Below are 16,994 nucleotides of genomic sequence, written 5' to 3' on the forward strand. Positions count from 1 at the left end.
AGGACATCTACTTTGTGCATGACACAAGTCATTTTTCCAACAATTGTTTACAGACAGATTATTTCACTTAATCACAATTCCAGTGGGTCAGAAGTTTACATACACTAAGTTGACTGTGCCTTCAAACAGCTTGGAAAATTCCAGAAAATTATGTCATGGCTTTAGAAGCTTCTGATAGGCTAATTGACATCATTTGAGTCAATTGGATGTATTTCAAGGCCTACCATCAAACTCAGTGCCTCTTTGCTTGACATCATGGGAAAATCAAAAGAAATCAGCCAAGACCTCAGAAAAAAAAAATTGTAGACCTCCACAAGGTCTGGTTCATCCTTGGGATCAATTTCCAAATGCCTGAAGGTACCACGTTCATCTGTACAAACAATAGTACGCAAGTATAAACACCATGGGACCATGCAGCCATCATACCGCTCAGGAAGGAGACGTGTTCTGTCTCCTAGAAATGAATGTACTTTGCTGCGAAAAGTGCAAATCAATCCCAGAACAGCAGCAAAGGACCATGTGAAGATGCTGGAGGAAACAGGTACAAAAGCATCTATATCCACAGTAAAACGAGTCCTATGTCGACATAACCTGAAAGGCCACTCAGCAAGGAAGAAGCCACTGCTCTAAAACCGCCATTAAAAAACTGACTACGGTTTGCAACTGCACATGGGAACAACGATCTAACTTTTTGGAAAAATGTCCTGGTCTGATGAAACAAAAATATAACTGTTTGGTCATAACGACCATTGTTATGTTTGTAGGAAAAATAGGGAGGCTTGCAAGCCCGAAGAACACCATCTCAACCGTGAAGCATGGGGGTGGCAGCATCATGTTGTGGGGGTGCTTTGCTGCAGGAGGGACTGGTGCACTTCACAAAATAGATGGCATCATGAGGTAGGAAAATTATGTGGATATATTAGTGTTCGACCGATTATGATTTTTCAACGCCGATACCGATTATTGGAGGACCAAAAAAAGACGATACCAATTAATCGTCCGATTTTTTAAAAAAAAGTATTTATTTGTAACAATGACAATTACAACAATACTGAATGAACACTGATTTTTAACTTAATATAATACATCAATAAAATCAATTTAGCCTCAAATAAATAATGAAACATGTTCAATTTGGTTTAAATAATGCAAAACAAAGTGTTGGAGAAGAAAGTAAAAGTGCAATATGTGCCATGTAAGAAAGCTAATGTTTAAGTGCCTTGCTCAGAACATGAGAACATATGAAAGCTGGTGGTTCCTTTTAACATGAGTCTTCAATATTCCCAGGTAATAAGTTTTAGGTTGTAGTTGTTATAGGAATTATAGGACTATTTCTCTCTATACGATTTGTATTTCATATACCTTTGACTATTGGATGTTCTTATAGGCACTTTAGTATTGCCAGTGTAACAGTATAGCTTCCGTCCCTCTCCTTGCTCCTACCTGGGCTCGAACCAGGAACACATCGACAACAGCCACCCTCGAAGCAGCGTTACCCATGTAGAGCAAGGGGAACAACCACTCCAAATCTCAGAGCGAATGACATTTGAAACGCTATTAGCGTGCACCCGGCTAACTAGCTAGCCATTTCACATCGGTTACACCAGCCTAATCTTGGGAGTTGATAGGCTTGAAGGGGTGGGTATAATTTGTGGAACGTTCCAACAGGAATCTGTTCCAAAAAACGTAAAGTAAAAGGTTGCCAACCAACAACGCATACAAAGTAGCAACGCATACAAACCTAGCTAACTAGCTGCCGAATAGGCATCAACTCACCACGTAGCTTATTCTTAATGTTTGTCCATAGGCAAACAGACATGAGGACAGACATTTTTCGGAATAAACGTGATGAGTGAAAAACGCAATGAAATAGACCACTCCCTACCCGGTATCTTATTCTGCCGCTATACAACTTTGTATGCGTTGTTTTTTTGGCAACCTTGTTATTTACGAAGTTTTTGGAATAGATTCCTTTTGGAACGTTCCACAAATTATATTAAATTATAGTTGATAGGCTTGAAGTCATAAACAGCGCAATGCTTGAAGCACAGCGAAGAGCTGCTGGAAAAATGCCCGAAAGTGCTGTTTGAATGAATGCTTATGAGCCTGCTGGTGCCTACCACCGCTCAGTCAGACTGCTCTATCAAATCATAGACTTAATTATAATAAACACAGAAATACGAGCCTTAGGTCATTAATATGGTCGAATCCGGAAACTATCATCTCGTTTTTTCTTTCAGTGAAATACGGAACCGTTCCGTATTTTATCTAACGGGTGGCAACCCTAAGTCTAAATATGTTTATGGTTAGGTACATAGGTGCAACGACAGTGCTTTTTTCGCAAATGCGCTTGTTAAACCAACACCCGTTTGTCGAAGTAGGCTGTGATTCAATGAGAAATTAACAGGCACCGCATCGATTATATGCAACGCAGGACACGTTAGATAAACTAGTAATATCATCAACCATGTGTAGTTAACTAGTGATTATGTTATTGATTGTTTTTTAAACGATAAGCTAGCTAGCAACTTACCTTGGCTTCTTGCTGCCCTTGCGTAACAGGTAGTCAGCCTGCCATGCAGGCTCCTCGTGGAGTGCAATGTAAGGCAGGTGGTTAGCGCGTTGGACTAGTAACCGGAAGGTTGCAAAAACAAATCCCCCCTGAACAAGGCAGTTAACCCCCGTTCCTAGGCCGTCATTGAAAATAAGAATGTGTTCTTAATCTGACTTGCCTAGTTAAATAAAGGTGTAAAAAAAAATATATATATATATATATATATATATATAGATATATATATATATATATATCTATATATATCTATCTATCTATCTATCTATCTATCTATCTATCAAATGGGTCTTCCAAATGGACAATGACCCCAAGCATACTTGCAAAGTTGTGGCAAAACGGCTTCAGGACAAGAAAGTCAAGGTATTGAAGTGGCCATCACAAAGCCCTGACCTAAACATTTGTGGGCAGAACTGAAAAAGTGTGTGCGAGCAAGGAGGCCTACAAACTTGACTCAGTTACACCAGCTCTGTCAGTAGGAATGGGCCAAAACACACCCAACTTATTGTGGGAAGCTTGTGGAAGGCTACCAGAAACATTTGACCCAAGTTAAACAATTTAAAGGCAATGCTACCAAATACTAATTGAGTGTATGTAAACTTCTGACCCACTAGGAATGTGATGAAAGAAAGAAAAACTGAAATTAATCATTCTCTGTACTATTATTCTGACATTTCACGTTATTAAAATAAAGTGGTGATCCTAACTGACCTAAGACAAGGAATTTTTACTAGGATTAAATGTCAGGAATTGTGAAAAACTGGGTTTAAATGTATTTGGCTAAGGTGTATGTAAACTTCCGACTTCAACTGTAGCTATAAAAGGTATTTGAGGTAGATATGTACAAGAAGGCAGGGTAAAGTGGCTAAGCATCAGGATAGATAAGAGAAACAAAGAACAGAGTAGCAGAAGCATATGAGTGTTAAAGTGTATGTGTGTGTGGGTATTTGTCTTGTCGTATGCTTGTTGTTGGTAGGCATGTGTGCGTATGTAGTGTATGCGAATGTGTGTGGGTGTCAGTGTAGTGTGTATATAGTCTTGTGAGTGTGCATAGAGTGAGTGCAAGATAGGGTCAGCCCAGATAATCCGTGTAACCATTAAATTAATTATTTAGCAGTCTTATGGCTTGGGGCTAGAAGCGGTCTCGGAGCCTGTTGGTCCGAGAGCCAATGCTCCGGTACCGTTTGCCGGACGGTAGCAGTGTGAACAGACTATGGTTTGGGTGGCTGAAGTCTTTGCCAATTCTTCTGGCCTTCCTCTGACGCCTTATATAGATGTCCAGGATGGCAGGGAGCTCGGCCCTAGTGATGTACTGGGCTGTCCGCACCACCCTCTGTAGCGCTTTGCGGTCGAGGATGGTGCGTTTGCCATATCAAGCAGTGATACATCCAGTCAAGATGCTCTCGATGGTGCAGCTGTAGAACTTTTTGAGGATCTGAGGGCTCATGCAAAATCTTTTCAGCTTCCTGAGGGGGAAGAGGCGCTGTCGTGCCCTTTTCACGACTATGCGGGTGTGTGTGGACCATGTTAAGTCCTTAGCGATGTGGACACCATGGAACTTGAAGCTCTCGACCCGCTCCACTACCGCCCCGTCGATGTGGATGGGGGCGTTCTCTCCCCTCTTCTCCTGTAGTCCACGATCAGCTCTGTGGTCTTACCGACGTTGAAGGAGAGGTTGTTGTCATGACACTACACTGCCAAGTCTCTGACCTCCTCCCTGGAGTCTGTCTCATCGCCGTCTGTGATCAGGCCTACCACCGTCGTGTCGTCAGCAAACTTGATGGTGGTGTTGGAGTCGTGCTTGGCCACGCAGTTGTGGATGAACAGGGAGTACAGGAGGAGACTAAGCACACACCCTTGAGGTGCTCCCGTGTTGAGGGTGAGCGTGGCGAAGGTGTTGTTGCCTACCCTCACCACATGGGTAATTAGGGTCCCCTGGGAAACACTCACAAACACATTGGCTTCTCCCTTGTCACTACTATACTGGCTTTTTCATTTGTTGTCATGCCAAACACCATCCATCCATCCATCCACACACACACACTAATAGAATGCTATTTATTTGCACTAGTTGGCTATACCTACACCAAAACTCCAGTATGTGTTCTTTATAGCTTGTTGTCCATCTTCTTTTTAAATAAGGAGCAAATTTGTTTTCCATGACTGACAATTTATTTCCATGACTGATCAAAACTAATTTTCTCATGGCTCTCTTGTCCCTCTGCAGCAGACATATGGCGAGCAATATGTTTGGAACATCGAATCGCAATAAAATCACAGTATCAAATCGCAACACATAGAATCTTGATAATCGCAATACATATAAATCGGCACCTTAATTGAAGAGGCCAAACACATCCCATTAATGAGAGAAAATCAGCATGGGCTAAGCACAGAACCTTGTGGGACGCCAACAGCCTGTGCATGTGTCAATACTCGATGGGAGTACTCTCGTGAATGGAGGCTCCATGACAAGGACAGGTTTTTGCTCCAGCCAAAATCAGTTACACACAACACACCTATCCTAGATAGATGATTCTTACCTCCATTATCTGTCCTCTTGAGGGCGCCATCTTTGTGGGGGCACAACTCACACCTCTGCATTGAAAGAAGACAGGAGGGAGACATGGACCTTTAGCAAAACCCTTTAACATACAATTACACACAAAAAGATATACAGTGCCTTCAGAAAGTGTTCATACCCCTTGACTTATTCCACATTTGGTTGTGTTATAGCCTGAATTCTAAATGGAATAAATAAAACAAATTCTCACCCATCTACACACAATACCCCATAATGACAAAGTGAAAACATGTTTTAGAAAAAAATGTGAAAATGAAATACAGTATTCACACCCGAGTCAGTACATGTTATTATCACCTTTGGCAGCGATTACAGCTGTGAGTCTTTCTGGGTAAGTCTCTAAGACCTTTCCACACCTGGATTGTACAACATTTGCCCATTATTATTTTCAAAATTCTTCAAGCTCTGTCAAATTGGTTGTTGATCATTGCTAGACAACCATTTTCAGGTATTGCCATAGATTTCCAAGTACACGTTTCATGAGCTAAAATAAAAGATTGCAGAATTTTACCATATGCACAAAAAGCTAATCAAATGTTGTTTACATCCCTGTTAGTGAGCATTTCTCCTTTACCAACATAATCCATCCACCTAGCAGGTGTGGCCTACCAACAAGCTGATTAAACGGCATGATCATTACACAGGTGCACCTTGCGCTAGGGACAATAAAAAGGCCACTCTATAATGTGCAGTTGTGTCACACAACCCAATGCCACAGATGTTTAAAGTTTTGAGGAAGAGCGCAATTGACATGCTGACTGCAGGAATGTCCACCAGAGCTGTTGCCAGAGAATTTAAATGTTAATTTCTCTACCATAAGCAGCCTCCAACGTAATTTTACAGAATTTGACAATACGTCCAACCGGCCTCACAACTGCAGACCATGTGTAATCACGTCAGCCTAGGACCTCCACATCCAGCTTCTTCCCCTGCGGTATCGTGAGGCCAGCTACCCAGACAGCTGATGAAACTGTGGGTCTGCACAACCAAAGAATTCCTGTACAAACTGTCAGAAACCATCTCAGGGACTCTCATCTGTGTGCTCGTTGTCCTCACCGGAGTCGACTGGACTGCAGTTCGCCGTCTGACTTCAGTGGGCAAATGCTTACCTTCAATGGTCCCTGGCATGCTGGAGAAGTGTGCACTTCACGGATGAATCCCGGTTTGCTGATGAGAGTGCCCCGTGGTGGCGGTATGGTACGGGCAGGCATAAACTACAGATAACGAATACAACTGCATTTCATTGATGTCAATTTGAATGCAGAGACATGCCGTGACGAGATCCTGAGGCCCATTGTGGTGCCGTCACCTCGTGTTCCAGCATGATACTGCATAGCCCCATGTCGCAAGAATCTGTACACAATTCCTGTAAGCTGAAAATGTCCATGACCTGCATACTGACCAGACATGTCACCCATTGAGCATGTTTGGGATGCTCTGGATCGACACGTACAACAGTGTGTTCCAGTTTCCGCCAATATCCAGCAACTTTGCACAGCCATTGCTGAGGAGTGGGACAACATTACACAGGCCACAATCAACAGCCTGATCAAGTCTATGTGAAGGAGATGTGTCACGCTGCATGAGGCAAATGCATATCTGTATTCCCAGTCATGTGAAATCCATAGATTAGGGCCTAATTAATTTATTTCAGTTGACTGATTTCCTTGTATGAACTGTAACTCAGTAAAATCTATGAAATTGTTGCATGTTGCATATTTTTGTTCAGTGTAGATTTAAGTCAAAACTGTAACTCGGCCAAGATTTTTTAAACATTTTTTACCAATGACCTGCCACTAGCATTAAACAAAGCATGTGTGTCCATGTATACTGACGATTCATCCATATACGTACGCATCAGCAACCACAGCTAATGAAGTCACTGAAACCCTTAAAGAGTTGCAGTCTGTTTTGGAATGGGTGGCCAGTAATAAACTGGTCCTGAACATCTCTAAAACTAAGAGTATTGAATTTGGTACAAATCATTCCCTAAGTTCTAGACCTCAGCTGAATCTGGTAATGAATGGTGTGGCTGTTGAACAAGTTGAGGAGACTAAATTACTTGGCGTTACATTAGATTGTAAACTGTCATGGTCAAAATATATATTCAATGGTTGTAAAGACACACAGACACACACACTACCAGATATGCCACCAGGGGTCTTTTCACAGTGCCCAGGTCCAGAACAAATTAAAGTAAACGTACAGTATTATATAGAGACATGAGTGCATGGAACTCCCTTCCATTTTATATAGTGCAAGTAAACATGGTTTCAAAAATGTTTTATTTTACCTTTATTTAACTAGGCAAGTCAGTTAAGAACAAATTCTTATTGACAGTGACGGCCTACCCCGGCCAAACCCTAACGACGCCGGGTCAATTGTGCGCCGCCCTTTGGGACTCCCAATCATGGCCGGTTGTGATACAGCCTGGAATCGAACCAGGGTCTGTAGTGACGCCTCTAGCACTGAGATGCAGTGTCTTGGACCGCTGTGCCACTCGGAAGCCCCAACGCGTCTCCCCCATGTGACCTACTTGTTGTGTGTACGTACCGTCATGTCTGTGTAATTGATCGATGCAGATATGCGCTCGCTCACACACACACACACAAACAAACTTAAAAACATGAACATGAGGTTTGTAAAGGCTTTTGTCTGTAATGTATTTTTCGTTATGTGTCGGACGCCAGTAAGACTAACTGTCACCATTGGCATTGGCATTCCTAATAAATCAAATTAGTGCCTTGTTGCAAACAGTATTTTGGAATATTTGGATTCTGTACAGGCTTCCTGCTTTTCACTCTGTCAATTAGGTTAGTATTGTGGAGTAACTACAATGTTGTTGATCCATCCTCAGTTTTCTCCTATCACAGCCATTAAACTTTGTTACTGTTTTAAAGTCCCCATTGGCCTCCCTGTGGGGTACAGAGATGAGGTAGTCATTCACATTTACATCATTTAGCAGACGCTCTTATCCAGAGCGACTTACAAATTCACAAATCATGCTCAACACTGTTATTGCACACAGAGTGAGTCCATGTGACTTATTATGTGACTTGTTAATTAAGGACTTTTTAATAGTTATTGATTCGAGACATTTCACCTTTTCATTTTTTTATTCATTTGTATAAATTTTGAAAAACATAATTCCACTTTGACATATGGGGTATTGTGTGTGTAGGCCAGTGACAAAAGAATCTCAATGTAATCTATTTTAAATTCAGACTAACAAAATCTGAAAAAAGTCAAGGGGCGTGAATACCTTCTGTAGGCACTACATACTATAGATACACACGCAAGCATGTACCCTACTCCCTTTCTCTCATACACACTCTTACACACACAGTATGTTCAGTAATCACTGATCCAACACTATCAAATAGGTGCTGGTGGTCTTCCATGCCATAGCTACCACATCCAGCTCTGTCATACTGTGTGGTTACTACTGTGAGGAAGGGAGAGCCAAGTTGGCCCCAACCTCTCCTAAAACACAAACCCACTATCTGCTGCCCAAGACTGTTTCCCTTTCCCGTGTGTGTGAGAGAGCGAGTGGTGTGTGGGTATCCCTCCAGTCCTGCCCATTTCACACCAGCTCCTCCCACAGGATGCCTACCATCCCTCAGAAGAAAAAAGAAGATCCTCTTCCCGCCAATTTTTGTCCCCACAATATCACAAGCGAGTATGACCGCACTGTTTAACTGTTTCTACAGCCAGGATGAGGAAAGTAGAGGCAAAGATGCCGTTTTTTCCCTCCATGAGAAATATACTGCGGGTTCTTAATCATGTCTGATGCTGCCACGGCTGACTGTCTCTGTCATCTTGCCACTGTGTAACATTTTACACTGTAATAACCAATGTACTATTGTTTTGGATCCTTTGATATACGCACCATACGGTACTCTTTGCTACCAGGTAGTTGCCAATTGTGTTGAATTCTTTGAAGTAAGTAGTACCAGAAAGTAATAACACAATTTCCTATAAAGTACCGGCTAAATATTAGCGGAAACTGTAGTATAAAAACACAGTGCTGAGAATACGGTGTTAATACTCTATTGGTCAGACTCACCACTCTGGCTGCTCTCTCCTGAGATTCACACTTCCTGCAGAACCAGGGTCCAGTGGGCACCTGCACGATGCCATAGCAAGCTGAAGAGAGGACAACACTGGGTTAATACCACGATGCCATAGCAGCACTCTGCAGAGAGGACAGTACTGGGTTAATACCACGATGCCATAGCAGCACTCTGCAGAGAGGACAGTACTGGGTTAATACCACGATGCCATAGCAGCACTCTGCAGAGAGGACAGTACTGGGTTAATACCACGATGCCATAGCAGCACTCTGCAGAGAGGACAGTACTGGGTTAATACCACGATGCCATAGCAGCACTCTGCAGAGAGGACAGTACACGGAAACACGCAAAAGAAACAGTATAAACTGCAGGAAAACGTGCCTATTTGCAGAGTGCGGTTGTCACATAACCAACATTCTGCTAACGACATGACACCAGGCCAAGTATCACCATACCGAGCGGTATCGCCGCCACCATACCGAGCGGTATCGCCGCCACCATACCGAGCGGTATCACCACCATACCGAGCGGTATCACCACCACCATACCAAGCGGTATCACCACCACCATACCAAGCAGTATCACCACCAGACCGAGCGGTATCACCACCAGACCGAGCGGTATCACCACCAGACCGAGCGGTATCACCACCAGACCGAGCGGTATCACCACCATACCAAGCAGTATCACCACCAGACCGAGCGGTATCACCACCATACCAAGCAGTATCACCACCAGACCGAGCGGTATCACCACCATACCGAGCAGTATCACCACCAGACCGAGCGGTATCACCACCATACCAAGCAGTATCACCACCAGACCGAGCGGTATCACCACCATACCAAGCAGTATCACCACCAGACCGAGCGGTATCACCACCATACCGAGCGGTATCACCACCAGACCGAGCGGTATCACCACCAGACCGAGCGGTATCACCACCATACCAAGCAGTATCACCACCAGACCGAGCGGTATCACCACCATACCGAGCAGTATCACCACCAGACCGAGCGGTATCACCACCATACCGAGCAGTATCACCACCAGACCGAGCAGTATCACCACCAGACCGAGCAGTATCACCACCATACCAAGCAGTATCACCACCAGACCGAGCGGTATCACCACCATACCAAGCAGTATCACCACCAGACCGAGCGGTATCACCACCATACCAAGCGGTATCACCACCAGACCGAGCGGTATCACCACCATACCAAGCAGTATCACCACCAGACCGAGCGGTATCACCACCATACCGAGCAGTATCACCACCAGACCGAGCGGTATCACCACCATACCGAGCAGTATCACCACCAGACCGAGCAGTATCACCACCATACCAAGCAGTATCACCACCAGACCGAGCGGTATCACCACCATACCAAGCAGTATCACCACCAGACCGAGCGGTATCACCACCAGACCGAGCGGTATCACCACCAGACCGAGCGGTATCACCACCATACCAAGCAGTATCACCACCAGACCGAGCGGTATCACCACCATACCAAGCAGTATCACCACCAGACCGAGCGGTATCACCACCATACCAAGCAGTATCACCACCAGACCGAGCGGTATCACCACCATACCAAGCAGTATCACCACCAGACCGAGCGGTATCACCACCATACCAAGCAGTATCACCACCATACCAAGCAGTATCACCACCATACCAAGCAGTATCACCACCAGACCGAGCAGTATCACCACCATACCGAGCAGTATCACCACCAGACCGAGCGGTATCACCACCATACCAAGCGGTATCACCACCAGACCGAGCGGTATCACCACCAGACCGAGCGGTATCACCACCATACCAAGCAGTATCACCACCAGACCGAGCGGTATCACCACCATACCAAGCAGTATCACCACCATACCGAGCAGTATCACCACCATACCAAGCAGTATCACCACCAGATCGAGCGGTATCACCACCATACCAAGCAGTATCACCACCAGACCGAGCGGTATCACCACCAGACCGAGCAGTATCACCACCAGACCGAGCGGTATCACCACCAGACCGAGCGGTATCACCACCATAGCAAGCAGTATCACCACCAGACCGAGCGGTATCACCACCAGACCGAGCGGTATCACCACCAGACCGAGCGGTATCACCACCAGACCGAGCGGTATCACCACCAGACCGAGCGGTATCACCACCATACCAAGTATCACCACGATACCACTGGGTTTAGTCTAATTTTCTAAACAGTGCCCTCAGAAAGTATTCACACCCCTTGAATTATTCCACGTTGTTGTGTTACAGCCTGAATTAAAAATGGATTCAATTGATGTTATTTCTCACCCATCTACACACAATGCCCCATAATTAAAAAGTTAAAACATATTAGAACATTTTGCTATTTATTAAAAATGAAATACATAAATATCTAATTTACATAAGTATTCACACCCCCGAGTCAATACATGTTTGAATCACCTTTGGCAGCAATTAACTTTGCACATCTGGCCAACCTGGGTTGTATACTATTCGTACATTATTCTTCCCAAAATGTCTTCAAACTCTGTCAAGTTGGTTGTTGATCATTGCTAGACAGGCATTTTCAAGTCTTGCCATAGATTTTCAAGCCAATTTAAGTCTAAACTGTAACTAGGCCACTCTGAACATTCAACGTCGTCTTGGTAAGCAACTCCAGAGTATATTATCTGGCCTTATGTTTTAGGTTATTGTCCTGCTGAAAGGTAAATTTGTCTCTCATTATCTGTTGGAAAGCAGACTGAACCAGGATTTCCTCTCAGATTTTGCCTGTGCTTAGCTCTATATTCTGTATTTATTTATTTTTTATCCTAAAAAAAAACTCTAGTCCTTGCAGATGACAAGCATACCCATAACATGATGCAGCCACCACCATGCTTGAAAATATGGAGAGTGGTACTCAGTGATGTGTTGTGATGGATTTGCCCCAAACATAACACTTGTATTCAGACATGAAGTTATTTCTTTGACATTTTTTGGGCAGTTTTACTTTAGTGCCTTTTTGCAAACAGGATCCATGTTTTGGAATAAAAACAATACCTGTATAGCCTTCCTTCTCAATCTGTCATTTAGGTTAGTATTGTGGAGTAACTACAATATTGTTGATCCATCCTCAAGTTCTCTCATATCACAGCCATTAAACTATGTAACTGTGTTAAAGTCACCATTGGCTTTATGGTGAAAGCATAAGGAAATAGGAAATATGCCTAACTCATCTTTGTAGTGACTGTGCGTATTGATACACCATCCAAAGTGTAATTAATAACTTCACCATGCTCAAAGGGATATTCAATGTCTGAGATATATATATATATATATATATATATATATATATATATATATATAAAAATACATTTTCTTCTTTTACCCATCTACCAATAGGTGCCCTTCTTTGCAAGGCATTGGAAACCCTCCCTGGCCTTTGGTTGAATCTGTGTTTGAAATTCACTGCTCGACTGAGGGACCTTACAGATCATTGTATTTGCATTTTACATTTACATTTTAGTCGTTAAGCACAGACACTTATGCAGAGCGACTTACATTTTCATACTTTCTCGTACTGGTTCACCGTGGGAATCGAACCCACAACCCTGGTCACACGGGGTATTTGTGGGGTACAGAGATGAGGTAATCAGTAAGAAAAATTATTTAGGGCCTCCCGAGTGGCGCAGCGGTCTAAGGCACTGCATCGCAGTGCTGTGTCGCAGCCGGCCGCGACCGAGAGACCCATGAGGAGGCGCACAATTGGCCCAGCGTTATCCGGGTTAGGGGAGGGTTTCGCCAGCTGGGTTGTCCTTGTCCCATCGCGCTCTAGCGACTCCTGTGGCGGGCGAAGCGCAATGTACGCTGACACGGTCGTCAAGTATAGTGTTTCCTCCGACACATTAGTGCGGCTGGCTTCTGGGTTAAGCGAGAAGTGTCAAGAAGCAGCGCAGCTTGGCGGGGTTGTGTTTGAGGACGCATGGCTCTCGACCTTCGCCTCTCCCGTCCGTACGGGAGTTGCAGCAATGGGACAAGACTAACTACCAATTAGATATCATGAAAAAGGGGTATACATTTTTTTTTTCAATATACGTATTTAGGCTTAACATAACAAAGGGGTTAAATACTTATTGACTCAAGACATTTCAGCTTCTCATTTTTAATGATATGTAAAAAAAATTGAAATCCGTATTTCCTCTGATATTATGGAGTATTGTGTGTAGGCCAGTGACACAAAATCTATTTTTAAACCATTTTAAATTCAGGCTGTAACAGAACAAAATATGGTAAAAGTCAAGGGGTGTGAATACTTTCTGCACACAAAAAAAACTGTTCCTGATAGTCACACCTCTACTCAATACAACACATTGAATTAACGTCACACTTTCTACTGTATAATAGAAAAGGCTACTGCAGAAAAGATCTGATTTGCTCATATCAAAAGGCCTACCTGTGATTGGGCGGAATAGGAGGAATAATTCATGCATAATGATCTGCATGTTCATTGTGGCAGTAAGGGCCTATATGAAACCATCTTTAACCTTCTCTTCAGATAGCCTACAGACTCTCCCTTCCTCACACACTCTTGCTCACTAACTTATTCCCTCTCCCACACACACACACCACTCTCTCATTATCTCACACACACCACTCCCAAAAGTTAGGCACCAAACAAAAATGTAGGGATCACCAGAAAAAGCTATTCATTTTTTATTCAGGTTTACCTTAGAATTACATTGATTAGGCATATGCATCCAAACTTTGGAGCATCTCTTTGAATTGTCTATCTATCCCATTTCAGTTTTCCCAGTGCATAGCCAAGGTACCATGTTGTTAGCTAGCTAGCCAGGTAACATGACTAAACAAGGTTTTTTTGGTTCTGTAACAAACTCTCACGGCCCAAGACATGGTTAATACAACTAAATAAAAATATATATTCACACTTCTCTTTTATAACTCAATGGGTGATAGTTATTTTACAGATCTTCATGATTTACCTGGATTACCTATTTCAAGATCAAAACAGGGAATAGTGCAAATGGTGCCAGATCTGGCTGACACCTCCAGAGGTGGACATTGATGTATTGTGTCCTGGTAGGCCGTGCTACAACGGTAAATCACTTGACGTAACATGGACGCTTTTAATATAGACATGTTATAGGTGGGAAACATGTTTTTTCTTTTTTTTTAATGGCATGGTCCTAGATGAACGTGTCCGATAAAAAAAAAATCTCTGCTTTCTGTTTCTAAACATTTTGCAACAGACTGCCAATGTGCCAGCCCGGTGCTGTACTGAACATAACCCAGGTGTAGCCTATACACCAAGCTCATGGGAGTATTTCCCCTATATGCACTAAATCGTGGTCACCACTGGGTGTGTGAGTCTGAACATGCTGCACTCCAGATACCTCTGCTGTCCTCTCAGATTATCTCACATCTGACTGACTCAAGTAATCCACTTTAATGAACAGCGATAATCCACTGACGATAAAAAGGGTATTGTTATGCTGTCTATTGTTGGGGACAGAGAGGTCAGTGTGTTGATTAGCTATTGATTAATTCACATGTAAAACATATAGGCTGTGTTTAATAACATGTACAAATAGGTGTGTTTAGTTTATGTATGTTTTGGGGCAGCAGGTAGCCTAGTGGTTGGAGCGTTGGACTAGTAACCGAAAGGTTGCAAGATCGAATCCCGAGCTGACAAGGTAAAAATCTGTCGTTCTGCATTTGAACAAGGCTTTCAAACCACTGTTCCTAGACCGTCATTGAAAATAAGAACTTGTTCTTAACTAATTTGCCTAGTTAAATAAAGGATAAATAACAAATACAAAAAAAATAATTTGTCTTTTTTGTTATGTGTCCGACCCCAGGAAGACTAGCTGTTGCTAGCTAATGGGGCTAGGTAATGGGGATCCCAATCAGATCTAAATATGTGTATGAAGACATATATTCAATCACATGACAACGATCAACAATAAAAATACAATTACATGGCAGTTTTTCTGTCTCACAAAGCCAAAATCACCAATATTGACTGTGTCGATTGGATACCTAGTTCTGATTGTGACTTTGTCAGCAGAATCTGAGTGACGTTGACATTGTTGTTTGGGTCAGGTTCATTCGGTCAAACTCAGTAGCTAGCTAACAATATTTTGACAACATACCGTAGTTAGCTAACTACTTCACCGCGTGGCACTATTGTTTACAAAACGTATCTAGCAATACATTGGGAAAATAATGTGATTTACTTGCGGGATATCATTACGAATAAAACGTTAGCTAGTGTGTGTGTGTGTGTGTTAAGACAAATTATGTAACATGCTAACGTTAGCTAGCTAGTTAGAGCTAGGCAATGCCATTTCAACGAATTGTATAGCCAGGCTACACAGCCAATGTTGACAACTACAGAAATCCTTCCATAGCGGATTGTAACGGGCTAACGTTCATGTGATGGCCCGTTAGCCTTACATGGTAGGCAACGTTAGGTCATGACAAACGCGCAACAGTCGATTGGATATAACTAGCTAACGTTACAGTAACTAGCTATAACCTTGCTTATTAGCTATTGTAGCTAACAAAATTAGTTAGCCTAGCTAGCTAACGTTATAAGCTATCAACCGTGCTACCTAGCCTGAGCTAGTTATCGGATGTTCGTCAAGCAAATTCCATGTTTAATGTTTTGGATTTTATCCGGTGTTTACCTTGATGGACTGCAACATTGCAGCCGTGACCGTCACAGTATACTAGAGGGTTTTCTGCCCAGCCTCTCTCGTCTGAGCACACACAGCAACCTCCAATCATCTCCTTCATATTATTCGCCAAGAAGTCGTTGTCCGCTGCCAGGCACAGCTCGCCGGAGACCATTTACGGAGAAAGTAGACATACGAAGACGACAAAGATGCGCCGAAACCTTTGCAGAAGATCCTCATCTACTCAATGTGACAGCGCTTTAGGTCCCACCTGGTCGAAAGATCATGTTTTAATCGTGTTTACATTCCGTTTTGGCACCGTATTTTTCCCACTTCAGTGAAGGCTACACACATCCAGAGCAAGATGAAGCGGCCCGTCGGGAAGCGGAAGTACGTAAGCACGCACGGCGCGTGACAAGTCAAGAAGGATGGGTACGATTTGCTCAGATTGTTGCCAATGTGCACGGCGCCATTTTGGTTCCACATGGCCTTTTTAAACGAATGTGTTGTGAAGGAAACAGCTTGGAAACTTTGTAACAGTACAATGCGTGGTTGTTACAAATGACGAATGACTATTGGCAACATTGTATACATCAACATGAGGTATTTACAAATATGAATTAAGTTATTATAGCAAAAACATGAATGAATATTACTCCATTGTTTATGTAGGCTGTTGTTGTCATCTGAGACGTTGTAAATAGCCTTTATATGTAGCCAAGGTCTATTTAAAGTCATATTTAGAAAACCTAGCATAATTTTGCTCTCAAAGAATATAATGTAATTTATTGAACACTAGGACATTGTAACTATGGAAATAAATGCTATTTGAATGTGAATGTCATGGTTCCACACTCTATAGTAGCCTATGCACATCTGACAGTGTGCCTTTACATTAGGCCTAAATAAAACCACTGTCATTGCCTTCCAATGTCATTTCACTCTCTTTTTCCCTCTCTCTCTCTCTCTGTGTGGGTCTTTGTGTGTGTGTGTGTGTGTGTGTGTGTGTGTGTGTGTGTGTGTGTGTGTGTGTGTGTGTGTGTGTGTGTGTGTGTGTGTGTGTGTGTGTGTG

At 43.1% G+C, this 16,994-nt stretch overlaps 1 protein-coding gene across 1 annotated transcript in view; it reads right to left on the bottom strand.

Annotated features, from left to right (window-relative positions):
* The window catches only part of LOC115195421 (protein AF-10-like), a gene marked incomplete in the record, with an annotated part of 77,746 nt that extends 61,323 nt beyond the window's left edge, over nucleotides 1-16,423 (bottom strand). Inside the window, 3 exon segments of the mRNA XM_029755257.1 lie at nucleotides 5,113-5,167; nucleotides 9,220-9,299; nucleotides 15,935-16,423. Of these exon segments, the coding sequence (XP_029611117.1) occupies nucleotides 5,113-5,167; nucleotides 9,220-9,299; nucleotides 15,935-16,097 (298 nt within the window).
* Nucleotides 16,424-16,994: the final 571 nt, after the last annotated feature.

Source organism: Salmo trutta, chromosome 6, assembly GCF_901001165.1.
Source record: "Salmo trutta chromosome 6, fSalTru1.1, whole genome shotgun sequence".
In the NCBI taxonomy this organism is placed as follows: Eukaryota; Metazoa; Chordata; class Actinopteri; order Salmoniformes; family Salmonidae; genus Salmo; species Salmo trutta.